At 40.3% G+C, this 19,954-nt stretch overlaps 1 protein-coding gene across 5 annotated transcripts in view; it reads left to right on the top strand.

Annotated features, from left to right (window-relative positions):
• The window catches only part of CNKSR2 (connector enhancer of kinase suppressor of Ras 2), a 220,746-nt gene that overhangs the window by 32,492 nt on the left and 168,300 nt on the right, over nt 1-19,954 (top strand). For all 5 annotated transcript variants that reach the window (XM_037378111.1, XM_037378110.1, XM_037378109.1 and 2 more), the window contains exons 2-3: nt 6,562-6,725; nt 18,462-18,664. In XM_037378111.1, the coding sequence (XP_037234008.1) occupies nt 6,562-6,725; nt 18,462-18,664 (367 nt within the window). The remainder of the gene's footprint in view (nt 1-6,561; nt 6,726-18,461; nt 18,665-19,954) is intronic.

Raw genomic sequence — 19,954 nt, 5'->3', positions numbered from 1 at the left:
ACAAGATGAAGAATCTTTCAAGAAAAAGGAAAAAAAAGTTACATTGTGTAGTGTTTGCTTTAAAGAGTAGGTCTAGAAGGAAGAGGAGTACTTATTGTACAGTTTTACTCTAAACTTTCTTTTTATTGGAACATCTGTGCCTTTACATATACTTTAAGAAACTTGGGGTTAATTTGGGTGAGGAGCAGGGTTGTTGACTATGAGACACTTACTTGTGTATTGACATCACAAAACCTGTGTGATGTACTACAGGGTCTTATGCATCCAGAATATAACAACAGACCAGGTTTTTGGACAGATGCCACTGTTCTTGAATTATACGGGACTGCTAGGTGCTTGGCAACCTTAATTGTACCCATGGCCAGGAACAATGTTTAGTACATTAAACTGGGTTATTTGCTAGGATTCCTGTGGCATATGGGTTGTGTGCCATCCTCTGATATGAGGGCATCTGCACGTAGAAGCAGAGCAAACCTTTACAGCTAGAAAAATTTCTCACTACACTGAGGTTGGGTGGATGCTGGACTTGCAGGAATATTGTAAAAGACATAGTACTGTTAAGAAAGCTGTGCTTTCCCTGTTAGCTTCCAGGGTGTTTGCATGGACTCCAGGCACCTGATGTGTTTTGGTACATCTTGTCCTTTCCCAAGTTAAATGGCATTATCAGCCAGGAACACCCATTCCCTGCAGCTCCCCTCCTGTTGATCTCAATGTAGCAGCACCTAGCCCGCTGCTGGCAAACAGGGCTGTCTGCTGTGGCTCTGGGGGCAAAAGGTGTGGGTAGGGAAAGCTGGCGGTCTATAATAATAAGAATAAGAATAATTTCCTATCTGTGTACAGTTTTGTTTACAAAAAGAATAGCTGCTTTTTAAGAAATGGAATGTCAGAAATAAATTACTTTAAAAAGATGTTCTGTTTAGGGAATGAGGGGAAGTATTTGTGTCAGGCTATTCTGAAAATGTCACACAACCTATGGTTAAATTATTTTGTTCTTTCCTGGCTGTAGTTTTTAAAAAATTGGTGACTCAAGCAATCGTCAGTAGTATTTTTGTTGTTTTAATATTTTTTTCTTGCCCTATGTGAACTACGTGCATCCGTCTAAATTACATCTGAATGACAAAAATACATAGATAGCAGGAGGAGGAAGAGTAATGGCTTTATATAGAATTAACTGTCAGTAAGTGTTTATTAAGTGCATCTGTCATGTCTTATTCTGGATTTGTGTTGCTAGTCTTAGATGGGAATTAATTTTTTGATACCTGATGACGTTGAATATTTTAATGTTATTATTCTCATTCAGTAGTCTATGTAAGCAGTGTGGGACTTAAATTCAGGAACGTCAGAAGTACTTACTGCTTTCTTTTTTAGTCATTTAGCAAAATCACATCTATGGCCTATTTTTAATACTTTTTTAGATGAAATGTTTTACATATTGTCAAGAATACTATTTTTTTTTCCAAAGATAAATGCCATTATACATGGGACTGTGCTTGTAAAAGAGTTCATGCAATTAGCATATTGCGTGGAAAACTTGGGCTAAGCAGGACTTTAGGAGAAAATATGTACAAATATGGATAAATCCAGAAGGCTCATGTCAGATAATTGAAGATAATGGTATTTTGTGTGTGTGTGAACTAGTAAAGTGGATTCAAGAAGATTTGAGAAAAATTATTTCCCTTCGCAACCTAAATTTAAATGTCTAAATGAGTTCACTAGGACTTGGTAAATGGCCTTACTTTCAGGTGTCAGGCAGAGAAGACTATCTGATTTGTATTGCTGCTTGTCCGTTTGCTAACAATGAGCATTGCCTAGCATGTAAGAGAGAGATGGCACCATTTGCATGAACTGAGGGCTCACATTGAAATTTTTTGGGAATGTGCAGGACTGTTATGGTCTTTGAATGTTCTGAAGCAAGAAAGAGAGAAATTAAGATCTTCACCTTGTACATCACACTGATTATGCATGTGTTGTGTTGGTCTACAGTGAAACATTACTTTTGATTAACAAGCAGTTCTAAGGTCAAAGGCAGAGTATTCATTATTTAAGTACGAAAGGAAAATATATCAAAAATACCGTGGGGCACCCCACAAAGTAGCAGGCTCTGTTGTTTCGGCCTTAGTGAGTGCTCCTGTTCTCTTTTCCATGCATATGTGTTGCAACTGAGTCATTTTATGGATCAGTCTTGGTGGTTCTGATAATTCATTACCTCCTGTAGAGGAATCAAAGTGAGGAGAATAAAAGCTTTAGTAGAGTTTAGCCATTTGTATTTTTTTGGTTGGAGAATTAGGGGACAATTTTTAGCTCCTCACAAGCCAGTTAAGCATATCTGAGAACCAGGCTGTGTGGCAAGATGCGATACATGATCATTCCTTGATCACCATTTTTGTTCCTTGTTAATATGTTATGCATATGACTGATCATAGAATCACAGTATTCTTTAGGTTGAAAAAGACCTTTAAGATCATTGAGCCCAACCATTAACCTAACGCTGCCAAGTCCACCACTAACCATGTCCCTAAGTGCCACATCTACACTTCTTAGATATGTCTATGGGTTGTGACTTAACCTGGGCAACTTCCCTGGGCAGCCTGTTCCGATGCTTGACAACCCTTTCTGTGAAGAATTTTTTTTTTCCTAATATCCAATCTAAACCTCCCCTAGTGCAACTTGAGGCGCTTCCCTCTTGTCCTATTCCTGGTTACTTGGGAAAAGAGACTGACACCCACCTGCCTACAGGCTCCTTTCAGGTGGCTGTAGAGAGCAATAAAGTCTCCCCTCAGCCTCCTTTTCTCCAGGCTAAACAGCCCCAGGTCCCTCAGCTGCTCCTCAGACTTGTGCTCCAGACCCTTCACCAGCTTTGTTGCCCTTCCCTGGACACACTCCAGCACCTCAATGTCTTTCTTGCAGTGAAGGGCCCAAAACTGAACACAGTGTTCAAGATGCGGCCTCACCAGTGCCACGTACAAGGGGACGATTGCTTCCCTAGTCCTGCTGGCCACACCGCCTCTGGTACAAGCCAGGATGCTTTTTGGCCTTCTTGGCCACCCGGGCATGCTGCCAGCTCATGTTCAGGTGGCTGTCGACCGACACCCCCAGGTCCTTTTCCACCAGGCAGCTTTCCAGCTGCTGTTCCCCAAGCCTGTGGCGTTGTGTGGGGTTGTTGTGGCCCAAGTGCAGAACCCAGCACTTCACCTTGAAACTCATACAATTGGCCTCAGCCCATCAGTCCAGCCTGCCCAGATCCCACTGCAGAACCTTCCTGCCCTTCAGCAGATCAACACTCCTGCCCAGCTTGGTGTCATCTGCAAACTGGCTGAGGGTGCACTCGATCCCCTCACCCACTGATCATTGATAAAAGTATTACAGAGAAGTGACCCCAGTACTGAGCCCTGGGGAACACCATGTATGACCAGCTGCCAACTGGATGTGACTTGATTCACTACCGCTCTGGGCCTTGTCATCCAGCCAGGTTTTTACCCAGCAAACACTACACCTGTCTAAGCCACGAGCAGGCAGTTTCTCCAGAAGAATGCTGTGGGAAATGGTGTCAAAGGCTTTACTAAAGGCCAGGCAGACAACATCCACAGCCTTTCCCTCACCCACTAAGCAGGTCACCTTGTCACAGAAGGAGATCAGGACGGTCAGGCAGGACCTGCCTTTCGCAAACCCCTGGTGGCTGGGCCTGATCACCTGGTTTCCCTGTACGCGTTGCATGACGGCACTCAAGATGGTCTGCTCCATAACCTTCCCCAGCTCTGAGGTCAGGCTGACAGCTCTGTAGTTTCCTGGATCCCCCTTCTGGCCCTTCTTGTAGATGGGTGTCACGTTTGCCAACTTCCAGTCACCTGGGTCCTCCCCGGTTAGCCAGGACTGCTGATAAATGATGGGAAGTGGCTCGGTGAGCACCGCCAGCTCCCTCAGTACCTTGGGTGGATCCCACCCGGCTCCATAGACCTGTGTGTGTCTGAGTGGTGTAGCAGGTCACTGACCGTTTCCCCTTGGATTGTGGGGGCTTCATTCTGCTCCCCGTCCCTGTCTTCCAGCCCAGAGGGATGGGTACCTGGAGAATAACTGGTCCTACTGTTAAAGACTGAGGCAAAGATGGCATGAAGTACCTCAGCCTTTTCCTCATCCTTTCTCACTATGTTTCCCCCCACATCCAGTAAAGGATGGAGATTCTCCTTAGCCCTCCTTTTGTTGCTAAAGTACTTACAGAAACATTTTTTTATGGTCTTTTACAGCAGTAGCTAGACGAAGTTCTAGCCGGGCCTTGGCCCTTCTGATTTTCTCCCTGCATAACCTCATGACATCCTTGTGGTCCTCCTGAGTGGTCTGTCCGTTCTTCCAGAGGTCATGAACTCTTTTGTTTCCTGAGTTCCAGCCAAAGCTCTCTGTTCAACCAGGCCAGTCTTCCCTACTGATTTGTCTTTTGGTCCATGGGATGTCCTGCTCCTGTGCCTTTAAGATTTCCTTCTTGAAGAACAATTTGAACAATGATTTGATTAGAAAGGGAAGTGAATGGAAGGCATAGCTTCAAATGCTTGATTAACCTAGACATTTAAGTGGCTTTGTTTTGGAGGCAGGAAATCAGGTGGCTTTGGAAGGATGTGGTTGGAAGCAGCTTAAGTTACAGACCTGCTCCTGTGTCTCAGGCCTGGAGCATTTGATTTACAGTGTGTTTGCGTGTAGTTTAGTTTCGGTGTATGAATTCTAGAAGTTAAAGCCATGTGAAGATTGTGCTGGTGTGTTGTAGCAGGGACAGAGTGTGGGGTCACACTTGCCTGAGAGCTAAGCCAGCAATGGCCGGCTGGCCTGGCACTGCAGCATCCCTGCCTGCAGTACCAAGGTGTTCCTTGTGTAAGTCTCTCTTGAGGTGTGGTTACACCCTAAAAGGGTTGAATGAGAATCAAAAATGCTTGGTGGCCAGTTTCAGAGAAGCTTTATGCTATAAGCTGGGTTTTTTTATGAGGCAGCTGGGGCTCAGCAGTCAGATCGATACTTCCTCCTTGTGTATCTTCAGATTTTCCAGACATTTTTATTAGCCAATAAAAATGTTCTCACTTCCTTGCAACCTAACGAGCAGATGTCTTTTCAACATTAGGATTTTTTGAAGACAACCATCAGAAAAGTGGTGTCTCTCAAGAAGCAGCTAAATTAACACATTCAGGTTTTTGTCAAATCCTGCCACTTGGTAGGAGTCATGCTGATCCATCAGAAGGTATTTGAGACAGAAATTTTAGGTGGACCACCAAATACCCAAGAGTCTTCCTTATCCCCTTGGCACAGGGATGCACATGCTGCAGAGCTTCCCCGTACTGGTCTGGCACTCTTAGGCAAAGGTTGATGAGGAAGAGAGGCATGATGGATTATCCCATGTTTTGCAGTGCTCTTTGCTCCAGGCAAAAATGTGTAGTCAGCTACATGTTGTTAGACTGATAATCAAGCTGTGTTAGACTGATAATCAAGCTGAATAGCTAGGATAGGGGTAGCCTCCAAAGCAGGACCTGGTCCTGCACAACCCTGCACTCATCCTGTGCAAATATGTGGCATGCACTTCTAGGATCTTTTTTGGCATGATGGGCCTGTTTCCCCAATTACTCAGTTCTGGGGAGCACACACAGGTCTTGATTTTAGTGGCTTTTCATGCTCAGTAAGTTTTTGTGTGCTGTGAGTGACTGTACGTTTTCTAAACTGAGGTACATTGAGCTGGATCTGCTGCTGCAATTGTTGCCCAGTTTACGCATTCACAGTGCTACCACCTTTCTTGTTCTCTAGAGCTCTTTGCAGCTTATTTTAGGGGCTGGCATGATCTGTGAACTTTCAGGTGGCTCAGCAGTGTATGAACGGTCTTGGAGTAGGAGAGATGCTAAGATGTGGCACTGCTGTTTTTGTGTTTCACTGCATGGGGCACTGTAGTCAAGCGTCCTGTGAGGAGAGATTCCTAGCGAGTGCATCTGCAGCATCCCCTCCTGGCCATGTGACCTACCATGGCGGAGGTATGCTGGAAGCATGATTAAGAGGTGCTGACAGCTAGTCACTCCTGAATGTATGGCATGAAGCATAATCACACTCTCATTATTCTCTTAGAATTTGTCTCTGACACAAATGCTTTCCTTTGTTTCCAGTCTCTTACAGTGCTGTAATAACTAACAGCATCTGTTGATACACAGGACCCAGAAAAGGATGCAAGTCTTCCTCCCTTCCATTGTTCCCTCTTCTCTCCCCTCCCAGATGCAATGGAGGCATTACTAACATAGCTGCTATTAGGGGCTGCCAAATAGGCATTCATAGTGCAGTTTACTACAAGAATTCAGGACTCTCTTCGGGGTTCAGGAGCAGCTGGTATTGTCCACGGGTGGAAAAGCCACAGCTGACATAGCTCTCCAAATTTTAAGATTTCTGGGTAGCACTAAATTTTTTGTGATGTTGAAATACTTCTCTTAAAGATAGGGCAAATGTCCTCCGTTGGCTTGATTTTTGGTTCCAGCCCATTTTTACTTCCTCTGGCAGTACAAAATATTGCTAACTTTTGTCTTCCCTTCTTCCATCCTGTTTATACAGGTCTTGATGATTGCCTGCAGCAATATATAAAGAACTTTGAGAGAGAGAAGATTAGTGGTGACCAGCTACTACGCATTACTCATCAAGAACTGGAAGATCTTGGAGTCACACGAATTGGCCATCAGGAGCTTATCTTGGAAGCAGTAGACTTGCTCTGCGCACTGGTAAACTTCTTGGGGAAAAAAGGGGCAGAGAGTGAACCGTTTTTCCGTATTCAGTTTGTATATTCACATTTCTAGTCCTAAAGACTAAGTAGTTCAAGAAACTCCTGACTTACAATGTTTAAGCAATTTAGCATTTTAAACCAGAGGCACAATAAAGAATCTCCTGATAGGCTGGTGCTTGTTAAATTAATTGGTGTCAGAAATTTAAGACTTGCATAGCTGTCTTTATAGAAGAAAAGTTTATCTGAAATCACAAAAGAGCTGGACTGGGTTTGGTTTGAAATACAAAACAGTTATATATGTGATTGCAGTAATTGAGTGCCGGTTGCCCTTTACAAACAAAATGTCCAGATAGTAACCATGTCATTTTTCATTGATCCTTTCATGCAAATTATGTTTTAGATGATTATTTAAGGTTGCTGAAACATAGCTTCTTGTATTTCACAGCAGGAAGGTTTAAATATGGAATTAATTATCTTATGTGCAAATAATACATCTTTGATGGAGCATACAGAAGGATTTTGGTAATGGTCTTTTCAGTCAGGTTGTGTCATGCATAACTGGGCTGACTTTACCCTTCTTACGAAAATTTCATGTGTGCCTGTAAATATTAGTGATAGATTGGGCACACTGTCTGCATTCTCCACTGTAGGAAGGATTGCGAACAGTTCGACTAAGATGTACTTGACTACCTAAAGTGGTGTTTTGTTGATTTTTAATGCATACTACTTTTCCAAGCCTCAAAAGCAGCTTTAAGAAAGCTGAATCCCAGTAGAGGCAATCAAAGATGGCAGGCTGAAAGACTCTTCAGAAAGGCTTGTAGATTCTCAGTATGGAGCAGCTTTTCTGAATATCCTTTTGTGGCATCCTTGGGAGATAGATAGTGAAGGGTAGTGAAGAGAAAAGAGTGAAAAAAATGCAAAAGAAAAAGAAAAAAGAGAACAAAAGCTTGTACATAAAGGAAGACATTTGGTTTTAAACACATCTTAGATTCTTTTTTTAGAGTACTGTTTATAATAACGTTGCAGAGTGGCTCAGTGCAATACATTAACTCATCTATTTGTTTTTTAAACAACAGAAAGGATGCAATCCTAAAAAAAGCATGCTACTGATATAGAAGGGAACATTAAAAAAGTTATTCTGAAAGTACTTTTTCATCAGACAGTGCAAAAAGAAACAAGAAAGTAAATATTTTAATTAACTGAGACAAAATCTTAGTTAGGGGGAACACTGATAACCATTTTTCCCAGGAACACAGGGAGACAGATTGTGGCTCTTTCAAAAATCACCTATTTTCCCAGGGAAAAAAAAATTATTAGCTGAAATATCTTTTTTTTCCTGGTTATGTAATTACAGATGTTGTCTTTAGACAAACAAACACAACTTGTCTTTGTAGCTCACTTATCTTAGGGAAAAGCGTATGGAACTAAGTGGAATATAAAATAAGGAATTTGTAGTGAAGGCTGACACTGCATCCTTAATTCGTGCAGCAGGTCTCAGCCTTGCTGGTCCTTTGTTACACATACAGTGGTGTCTGCTTTTTTGAGTTCATCTTAAAGAAAACTTCATCACTGAAACACAATAGCATGTGTTCATATCACAGCTTCTAATTTAAGCTGAGGTTTTTGCGGTCTCACAATTGGCTTCTGATCGCTCCTCAGGGATACAAAATGTGATTGTTAATATTGATTTTAGTGGAGTTAATTGGAATTTATTGTTCATGAATCAGATAAACCTCTTAGGAAATTTAATTCAGAGACAATCCTTTCGGCTATACTGGTCCTATACTTACAGACATTCCTTTTTTTATTGCATCAGTAAGTATCTGTCCTGGTTAGTGCCTGCCCATTCTTCCGATTAGCCTCTAACATTGACTGTATTGTTTAGGAGAACTTTGAGCTTATGACTTTCCAATGCAGGGTAACTGCTAGTGCAGGTAGCCACTGTGCAAGGGTGGGTTTTTTAATGAAAATTATCTGATTATTTTTTATGTTTCACTGGAGTTTTACGTTTCATGGTGGAATTTGGCATGAGTTACAAGTGTAAGATCCAACTGAGTTAACATCTGTTTGGATGCTGGAGATGATGGGTGGAGTGATGGGGTACGGGTAGTAACATTAATTTTGCCTTGCAAACACAACCTCTGATTGATTTTAAACTAATTGTTAAAAAGCAAAAGTATTGTCACTTCTGATTCTGCTCTCCATTCTGTTTGAGTTAGTGAGTGACCACCTAAACAGTTTTTGGTATTGAGGACAATTGAGGGGGACAGAACCATCTCTCACTGTTTGCTCCTGCTTTCACTCTGCAGGGGAGAGTTGCCATGAATGAGGAAAGCTTTTGCAATGTTGTTAGCTGCTTTCTTCCTGCCTCCCTTCCCAGCAATTTTTTGGTGTAAACTTCTACTCACAGTTTCTGCCCTGTCAGCTGTGGATATGGCAAACGGCAACCCAGCTGCTTATGTTGCACACCTGTAGTTCACTGGGCAACATTTTCTTCCTGGAGGAAAGTGAAGAGCCTGAACAAGCATATTTGGCTGTTAACGGAGAGAGCATGGGACCTTCTTAACCCAGGCAGAGGCCGTTGAACAGTGCTAAATAGACAAACTGCTGCAATAGTAGTTGGGAACCAGTTATGATTGACAGCAGTATTTAAAGGATGTTCTTTATTGATTTGACAGAAGGTGAGTGGGTGGCTATGGTTTCCCACAGTATTCTCTTCCTGTCATAAGCACTTGCAACAAATGGATCCTCCGGTGTTCATTAGCTGATCACAGAACAAATGGTGGCCCATGCTATCCATCTCAGTAGAGTCTCTTTTGGCTGCCAGCATGCCATACTATGCTCTTGACAGGAGAGCAATCATCCTGGGGGTGAGATTCACAGGTTTTCTTTTCCTGTGGTGCTTCAGTTGAAGAAGGAATAAAGATTTTGCCCAGCTGCTACTGCTGTTGCAGGTCACACTTGCTGATAATGATGGAGGTAATCATACTGCATACCATCACTGAAGGTGAATGTGCTCTAGGAGAGAGCAGGCAATGTAATTAATGTGGTTTGTCTTTTCCCTCTATCCTTCAGTCTGTGAAGGTGGGAGCATGTTCAATAGATTGTCTTGCCTCAGTGCAGTTTTGTGTTTTATAAAATCTGTATGTCAGAAAGGGCAAGATAAATGAAATGTCCTTTCTGCTCGAAAGAAAGAGGTAGTGAGGTCTGTGATAGTATTTCATTGCTGCTAAGAGTTTGTTGCATGGTTTTCAATCACTCCTTGAGAACCCACCATGACGGATATATGCCTGTAGAGTTGTTCTGTTTCCAGCAAGGCACGTCTCTTGTCCTTCCCTTTCTGTTCAAACCAGGACATGAAATGGAGATCACACTGGTGGCACCAACAGGTAGATTCCTGCTTGATGTGGATGTGCATGTTTATTCATACTGACAAAATCTCAAAAAATAATTCACACTCAAAAAATAATTGACATCTCAAACCTGGTTGAAAAATGGTGAACTAAGAAACTGCATGTCCAGCTCTAGAGATACAGGAGAAACTGCACTGAGTTAAGTACCTTGGCATTTTTTTTTCTCCAGGCTACTTCCAGATAATAAAACATACACTTGTTCATCAGTTATAAAAATTACCAGCCAGATCTAGCCTCAACATGATCCTTTTGAGTATGTGTGTGTTGGTGAAGCTAGTCGAAGACTGGTTTACATTTCATCAGTAAACACTAGTGTAGCAGACCTTCACACGTAAGATGTGATGAGCCTTGTTTCTTTGATGGTTGCTTTAAGAAGTGGATGTGAATAAGCAATGCCAACAGAAAGCAAATTGAGGAAGGGTGGAGGTGGTGCTTATGAAAAGAGAAATGCATACTGAAGAACATGTTACTTAGATAATAGCATATCACTGTATCAGTCAGTCTTCAGGTTTGGAGTGCATCTGGAGGTCTTGTAGCTCCCGAAATACCTAACTGTGTTCCAGAAAGCAAAGAAATACATGCAATTCTTTATCCATCATCTGTTTGTCAAGAGATGGAGTTTCATTTATCAAAACTGGGCATGACCATATTTTGCTAAGAGTCCATGAACTCTAAATTTTATGTCTCCTTGATATTATATTTTTCCGAGAACTTACTACCCTTTGTCTCACTGCCTGCAGAATACAAAGACTGAAGCTGAAGATTTCTTCCTCCATCTTTAAGAAAATGGTCTAGTTTACCTGATGTATCACTGCAATGCATTGATGTATGAGGATTTTTTTTTCTGCTTTATATCTCCAATATATCATGTACATGTTGTTTGCGTGAAGATTAAATTTGTTTCATTTGATTCTGAACGTTTTCAAATATTCTTTGAAAGGAGACCTTAAAGCAGGAAGTATTTTGTTCAGGGGAAATAAGAGTATTTTAAAAACTTCACAAATAACTTTTGGATGCTTTAAAGTTTTCCTTGAACAAAGAACTTAGTAAAGTCCCTGTGAATTAGCAAAATACTTCTTCAGGGAATCTGTATTTGTGTAGAATAGAGCTTGGTTAAAAAACAAAACAGAACAGTTTTTGCTTTGTACAATGTACTGGTTTCAGTACTGGCTTCATGCTAGTTGTTTAAATCTTCTATGGCTGCACAGGAATGTATTATACACTGCATATTTGAATGTATAAAGCTAGAACATTGCAGCAGATCAAATAGCATTATTATTTGGCAGAGAAAACATTGGTGTGCACTAACAGCATGAAATTACTTACCATTTAGCAATAACACAAAACATTTATATGCAAATGAATGTAAAAAATAGACCTACTTTACTCATGAATTATTCGATTCCTCTTAAGAGTTATGCCTTTTATCTTAATTTTGTTGTCTTGCCATTTCTCACACAGAAATCCTTTCCTTTAACCTTATCACTAGTCAGATCTTAAAACTACTTTTGTCGGTAATAGTGAATATTAGACTTAATCACCGTAGTGCTAAATGAGGAAGACTTCATTTTGGAATGGAGATTTGTATGTACTGGAGTTGGGATTTATTGTTAATATTCTGCATGCTCATAGCAGAAAAATTACTTGCCTTTTTCACTACTGCCCTTTGCAAGTTAAAGTTCTGCTTTTATATCATTAGCCTTCTTGTCTTCAGCCTGAGCTAACTCAACTGCAGAGAAGGAAATCCTGGAGTCCATCACCAGATCAATAAAGCTAAAGAGTTAAAGGGCTTCTGATAGCTCACATAGATCATGCTGAAAATGTTTGTTGCTTGCATTACTAGATCATTTATACAGAAGTGCAGTAAATCCTGTGGTATGCCAAAGGCAGCAAGTATGTCTGTATGCAAAGAGTGAATGTTCTTCCTCCCACCTGCCTCAAGAATCAGTTATGGATCCTAGATGCTTTTCTTAGTTATCTTTTTTGCTTTGGGCTGTTGGCAGTTTTGGGCAAGTATGAAATATATGCCCTGGTTCACAGTCATAGCATGGTTTGTATTGAAAGGGACCTTTAAAGATGCAAACCCCTAGTTAAAAGCAGACTGGATAAAAAAAGGCTGTTACAATGTAAAATGTTTTAAAGAGGTAGTGTGTTCATAAAAATTTACTTTTTTAAAAAAAAAACCCTGCTGATTAGGTGTTTAAGACTTTGTGAAATGCATGTAACTGCATATGTAAGTGGTGGTTTGAATTCTGGAGAAATAAGAGCACTTGGCTGGCTAGGGACAAAATTACATGAGAAAGTAGAAAAACAAAAAAATAATGAGCACTTGGTCTTGCAGAGTTTGCTGATTGAGTAAGAGTAAGAGGAATAGTTTATATAATTGCTCTATTAGTGCTACAAAGCATGACCAGGGCTTGGCATTTTGATGTGTTGCTTGATTGTGCTATAGGAAAAGAAGGGTGTTTTTCAGAAAAGGGGATGATTATGGTAGTTATTAATCTTTCCCAGGTTCTGCAGGGCTGTAGGTATCATGCACCTGAGGTTTTTTCTGACTCTGTAAACATTTAGGACAGATATTTATACTTTTTGAGACCATATGCCTTTTAATCAGTGTATGTTTAATAATTGCCGTAAATTATGTGTCATTTAAGCTATCTGGCTTTTTCTCCTTATCTACTTATTCTTTGTTTGTGAAACAGATGTGTAAGGATCATGTGTTATGCACTTCTAAATTACCCCATATGTCAGTGATATTTGAAGAAGAGATAACCTTAGTGTTGGCATTTCATGACGGAAGAAGGGCCGTTAGAAATACATGTTGTAGGCAGAGCCGATGAGGTATAAAGTTACATAAGGCACCTTCCATATGACAAGCTGTGTTCTCAGTTGCTCGCAGCTTTGGGCTGGTAAGCTATCTGCCTCATTCTTTGTGGGATGTGTTGAGCAAAATGTTTTGGAGAATGAGGTTCAGATGCATTTTGTTCATTCAGTTTTGGAGGTAAAGATTGGAACATTTCTTGGTGAATTTTTGGCTGCCCCAGATTCTGAGGTGTGGTTTTGAAATTGCTGTCATGTGCTACAGTATCCATGTGATGCTATCTTGATTAGTCATTTAAAAACTTCGCCAGGCTTCCCGAGAACCGAGAACTATATGAACTTCACTGTTTTCAGGTTGCTTGTTTAAAAGCAATAAATAATACATTCAGAAATGTTGCACAAGAATTAAATATGGACAATGAAAGCATTCAACAATAGTAAGGATTAAGTGTGCCCAAGGTTGTCTAAAGTCCATTTCGTAACAGTCATATGCTATTCTTACCTAAAACTCCTGCATTTGGTCTGTAAGTTGAAAAAGACTTCTTGAAAAGATGCATTAGAGAGAAAACTTATGGTTTCATCCCTGTGATCGTTATCCATATTACTGAGAGATATCAGACATAACTGAGAAGTTACATTTCTTTACACATAATTTATTATACACTGTACAGAATTTATTACATAGTACAGCTATGTAGACTATAATATTTTTCTTTTCAAAACATTACCCTTTTTTTTTCCTCCTTTAAAAAATAATGTTTGTATGTGTGATGACAAACATTTGAAAAGAAAAAATAAAACTTTACCTTCTGTAATTTATACAGGCATGGTTACCTTCTCCAGAGGGGCAGCAGAAATTAATCGATGTAAACACTGCTATCTGCTCTGCCTGCCAGGTGAAAACTGTTTTTATTTTCCTTTTGCCGCCAAGCATCAGTGTAACCATAGTATCTTCAATTCCCATCTTGTGCCTCTTCAGTGACAGTTAGCACTGGTCACCGCATGCCTTTTGCTTCATGTGGTTTTCAGCAGCTTTCTGGGCTGAAGAGAAAGCACAGTTATTTAGGGAGGGAGGCAGACAGGTCATATGCTCATGTAGCTGTCTTGGATTGTTTCTAGGAGTCAAACAATGTCATTGAACTTGATGTGGCCTTTGTGCTTGGAGATGTAGAGGCATTTGTGGTTGCATTAAAGTTGTGAACAAGAAGTGTTCTAAGGGATTTCTGAATTTGTTAATGGTACTGTGGCGGTGTCTTGTGTTGCATATTGGGATGTGTTTAGATCTGGACTTTTTTTGGTATCTGAGCTTAGTTTTTTCACTTAGCTGAGATGTCTTTGCATTTGCAATGAGCAGCATAAAAATATGCTAAACTAAAGGTCCAGCAGCTTCTAGACACCCTGTCTGAGCCAGCAGAGATAGCAGTATATGAGTTAAGAACACTTTACTTTTTAACCTGTGCTAGCAGTGTGAGTGCTAGCACTTGCCTGCCAGCCAGGAAAGAGATAAAATGAGGTCTGATTTTTAATTTTTAATTATTTTTGTTTGTTTGTTTGTTTGGGAGAAGCGGGGAACACAAGGAATGAACATTGATCAAGCTAATCCAAGAAAATTTCAGTTTACTTCCAAAGTTTGGTTACTGAAGTGTCTTCCTACCCTGTGGTGCTGGTGCAAGGATGGGCTGGCAGAGGGACTAAGCTGGCTCTCCTCACCAAAAATAAAGCAAAACTCATCAGTGGTGATTAGAGCTGCTGCTTGTCAGCTGTGCAGAAAAGAGCTACAATTCATCACTCACACTGTCATGTGAATCCACAGAAAAGTAATTATCAGGTAAAATGTCTATTAATAGCTCCCACCACCTTTAGTTTGAACACCTGCTGACAAGCTATTACTCTGCGTAGCTTAGCTTCATCAAGTTCTTGTTTTGTGATTGCCAGAAGAGACTCCATTAGAGCCATTTCTGTTGGGGCAGGGTGTCTCTGAAGAGGTTTGTGGTTCTTTCAGTGGCTGTGAATTTATTTTGGCTAATGAAAGCGTAACTTGCGTTAGTGCCGACTAAATGTAGACTAGGGGAAAACAAAGAATTGTCTCCTTTTCTTGCAATTATCTTCTTACGGTGCTTGAAAATATATGCAGTGCATTTCTAAGAAAACCATGCTGCTAGTAGTATATTATTGCATACAAAGTATGTTTAAACTTGGCATTTACTATTCGAGCAAGGTTTTTTTCAATATTAGAACATGCAACCCTTTGTTCATTTTTAATGTGGGCCAGAAATATTAGTGATAAACAAAGTGGGGATTTTGTTAGTTTGGCTGCTGTTTTCAGATCCTTCTACTTGAAGGCTTCAATAAACACAGGTGCCTAAAAATATACTCTGCCTGAAATGTATCTCTGTATTTCCTATCTCTGGCTTTATCTGTCTCATATTACAGGTGGAAGCTTTACTGAAATCAGTGCCATTCCTCATGTAGGACTGAATTTTATGTGTAGCTTAGGCATTATATTTGTCCCTCAGTCTTTTACGTTAAAGAACACACACACATTTGATGAATATGTGTGAAAATGGACTTTGTATCTGTTAACATTGTCTCTTCCTGTCCACATATCTGTTGGTGAAAAAACACATCTGAGAAAGAGTGCGTCTGTAGATGGCTGTCACTTGAAATATTAACAAGAGGCCACTAGGCTTATATAGGAGCTGATTTTCTAAGAAGCATGTACATAAATGCAGCCTATTTTCCTGTCATAGAATAAACTTTTGAGCATTGTTTTGCACCATCTGCAGTGTTCAATATTGCAGATTTTCTTTTTGCCGGTGCTTTACTTTCTGGTGGGACCGGAGGCCTGTACATTGGTGGTCAGGGTTCCTGCTGTGGTGGGTATGGCATACCAGCGCAGGTGGGTACCCATCACCTGCCTCTCTAAGCAGATGAGGTACAGACAATGTGACAAAGTGGGAGATGGAGATAGAGAGGAAGGTGAAATAATTTCAGGTTGTTGAGGAGGAGCGTTGGGATCCAGCAGGGGCCTCCCAGCTGTGGACCTCATGCGTGGCCTGGCTGGGGACGTGAGTGGGTGCCTGGGCCCGGCCAGCTCGTTCCCTGCACCCACCCCTGCCTTAGCGTGGTATTTGGATAATCACACTCAGCTTCTTAGGAGCATCCACCTGAATTGGGAAGTTCAACATTTCGGTGTGTCAGAAAGATGGAAACCCTGTGGCCAGCCCACGGTTTGCGGTGGTTCCCCCTGTGTCTGGGGATGCGCTGGTGGTTGTCGTGGGGCTCGCTTGTGGTGGGGTTTTGGTTTGGCTGATCTGTAAGACATTTGTGTGATGTATCTTTCATCCAAAATATCTTTCATTTGGTTTGTTCCCTGTTAATTTTGCCAAAATGAACTAGATGTTCAAGCAGTAGAATGAAATAAGAACAAACCTGGTATTTTTTCCCAGCTGACTCCTACCCAGTTTTCAGTATCTGTCGTGCTTTCTCAGCCGCAGCAACCACAGCAAACCACAGAAAAAAACAATTTTTATCTGATGTTCATTGCTTTAATTTGGACTGATTTAATAAGTTATTAGTTATGAGTTGTTTAGCTGCAAAATAAAGTAAGTTTTTCTTTTCCATCTCAATTTATTTTTTTCACCTTGTACTTTTTTATTTATAACCTAACTCTATCTGTTGTATAATTGCTATCAAATATTAACATGGTGGAAAAGTCACTGCCCAAACATATAATTTGTGTAATTGGAACTGAACGTAGTGGCAGAGGACAGCTCTTGTGCAGAAACTATGCAGTGGAGAAACATGCCCACAAAGCCTTCCTTGCCCAAAATATGGATGTTCACAGAAGTTACAGTAGTGTTTTTTAAAGGGCAAACTTAGCATTTAGGTACTTCCCCCTTAAGCCAAGTCCCAAAGTGCATTCCGTGCTGCGGAATGATGGCTGTCATTTTAGCAGCTCCCTCATGAGCGGTGTTTGGTTTACAATGGTAAAGACAGGCTGGCTGGGAGACAGCAGACAAGCCGTGTGGTGTGCTCAAGTCTCTCCATGATGATCTTCCATTTCTTGGGAGGAGGCATTGGGAGAGGGCTGGGGGCTCACTGAGGCTAGTTTCAGTGTAATGTTTCTGTAGTCCCTGTGCAACTGAACAGGACATTAAGTTCATTTAGTAGATGGTTTGGATTAGGAGCTTGACGACTGCTATAAATAATCCTCTCCCCTCCCCCCCTCAATTTCCTATAGAAAAAAGACTAAGATAAATAAGCTTCAGCGGTCTTAAATTAGCATTGGCAAATACCTACCTTCTCCCATCTCTTCTCCTTCTGGACTAATCAGTATGTGGGCCAAAACTGGAGGGCATGGGAGGAGAGCTGTTGAGGACAGGGGGTGTCATTAGGAAGTACATTTTTTCGGTGTGCAGCTGAGGGGCTCTCTGCATCCTACTTCATCTTCATTTGTGGTAGGAAATGGTCTACCTTTGATAATAAGTAGCCCTTCCCACTGTCAGCTGAACAAATTGTGAGCACCCCACATTATAACCTTCTGATGCTGTTAAGGCAAGGACCACTTTCAGAAGTCCCATCCTTATCTTACAGGATAATAAGCTCAAGTTTATGCAATTGCTTGTTCCTTTACAAAGGCAAATGAAGATCTCTTTTGAAATAACTCTATTATTCTTTGCACTTGTGAGGAAAAAAAATCTATTATAGAAATAACAAATCATGATGGCACTATATTAAATTGTAATTGAACATTAAATTAGGGCATTCTGTAGTGCTGTTTCAGCAAAATTTGTATATTTGAAGGATTTTCAAGTACTATTTGTTAATATTTCTGCATAATTATTTATGTCTGTGCTGCACAGCTGAGGAACATAATTTAAGTTTAAGAGGTTGAATCTTAAATGGCAGCAAAGTTTACAACTTGACTTTAGAAGGACAACATAGACACTGAACAGAGTAGCTCTGTGGTCTGTGATTCTGGTGGTCCTTTACTGCTAACAAGAATAAAAATAAGGAAATGAACATGCTTCCATCGCTGAAACCAACAAAAGTAATTTGGTGTCATACTGTGTGCACACTCCATATTCTGCTATTTGCAAGCCCTCTTGCTTAATGCAATTTTAGGAATTGGTGTGAGTATAGATATGAGGGATTGATCCCTAACCATCAGATCTACTGAGAGAATAGTCTGATCTACTGATCACTGCTTTGAAAATCAATCTTCCAGACTAGGTTTTTTCTTCATTTTGAGATGTTTTTCTTAATGCGCTTAAAACCAACTAAAAGATCACTTATAATTTTACTCTTCTTTTGTTCTGTTTTTATGCACTTTAGAAACAGAACATGCCATATATTTAAAAACTAATGAGTGGGTGTATTTCTACCTTAATTATTAGGGATGGTTAAGTTTTGAGGCAGAAGAGCAGTCTGGCTGTTCTCAGTACTTCATGTTCGGCTGCAAAGCTAACTTCCTTTTCTTTGTCTTTTTTTCAATGCAGAACTATGGTTTGGAAACAGAAAATCTAAAAACCCTTTCTCACAAACTGAATGCATCTGCCAAAAATCTGCAGAACTTCATCACTGGGAGGAGGAGGAGTGGTCACTATGATGGAAGGACCAGCCGCAAATTACCGAACGATTTTCTGACATCGGTAGTGGATTTGATTGGAGCAGCTAAAAGTCTGCTGGCTTGGTTGGACAGGTAAAATCTCCCAAATGTGTCACAGGTAACCAGTTCACACACATGCACAAACCCCAACTTCTTTACAAAATGTAATGTAGACATCGAAATGGAAGCAGAGTTAATTTACAAATTCTGAGAGGATGTTTGTAGCAATTTTTTCTTGTTAAGTCAGCATGGAATTCAAATAGCATTTCAGTACAATGCATCTAAATGTACTGCAACCCTACACATATACTGGAAATACAATATAGAAACAGGATGACATCATTAAGTTGTATGTTTATTTTATTATTACAATAGAACAACACTTTGACCTGTATAACTCAGATTCATAGCTCTGATAGTATCAAATTCACAAAACTGTGGGCATACTTTCCATTAATAAGGTGTCAATATATACTTCCTCTGTGTGTGTGTGTGTAACCATGCATGTTGCATTTTAGTTTTTTTAAATGGTGGTAAAATATCTCTGAAAGTATCAGAACTGTCTTAGACTTTTACCTCTATTACCTAGGAAGTATGTTGGACTAGCACTTAAGTGCTCTCCTTTGCTGTATCTGTAGTGTCTTTTTTCTAATGGTAGCAAGAGTAATATGCAGGCATTTAAGATGGTCATTGAAACTCCAGAAGTGGTTAAAATTAGTCTTGTTTGTATGCGTAAAATGTATCACAGTGCATTTTTATCAGCGAAAATCAAATGCTTATCTTAAAAGTATATCTTATTTTGTATCCAGCAGCTGAACTTTTATTCAGAGTATGATCTTTGTGTAATTCTTGAATCCAACAGAATTATTGGGGTTTTGTTGTGTTTCATTTTCCAGAGGAAAACTAGCTTCTGTCTCATAAATTATTTCCTTATGGAAATTTTAGGTGAGGCATGAATATTTTCTATTTCTTAGGCTGAACTTCAAACTCTTTCTTTGGTTCAATAGATTGCAGCAACCACTGCTGCTTCTTTTCTCCTCTTTCTAGCCTTTCCCCAAGTTTCAAAACCAGACCACCTGAAGCTGGACTCCTAAATTTCTATTTAGGTGTTTAACATTATATGCACAGAGAAGCAATACAATGTCAAGGAAAGAATTCAGTATTGCGATTTGAAAAATTGGGAATACATTTTTAGCTCTGCCTCTAGCTTGTTGCTGTTACTTGGAAGGCCTGTAGGCTTCACTTTTTCTCCCTGCAAATCATTTTTGGCAGAGAACAGCATGTCATTCTGGGTTTTAAAACAGAAGGAACAGTGGAAACCATGCTCTTTTGCATAGGTAGATCAGTGTTTGTCACTTTTTTCTATTTAGAAATAGCCTTGAT

Source organism: Falco rusticolus, chromosome 2 (assembly GCF_015220075.1).
Source record: "Falco rusticolus isolate bFalRus1 chromosome 2, bFalRus1.pri, whole genome shotgun sequence".
Lineage (NCBI taxonomy): Eukaryota > Metazoa > Chordata > Aves > Falconiformes > Falconidae > Falco > Falco rusticolus.
Note: the sequence above shows the minus strand (reverse complement) of the source record. Positions and strands in the feature narration are given on the sequence as shown.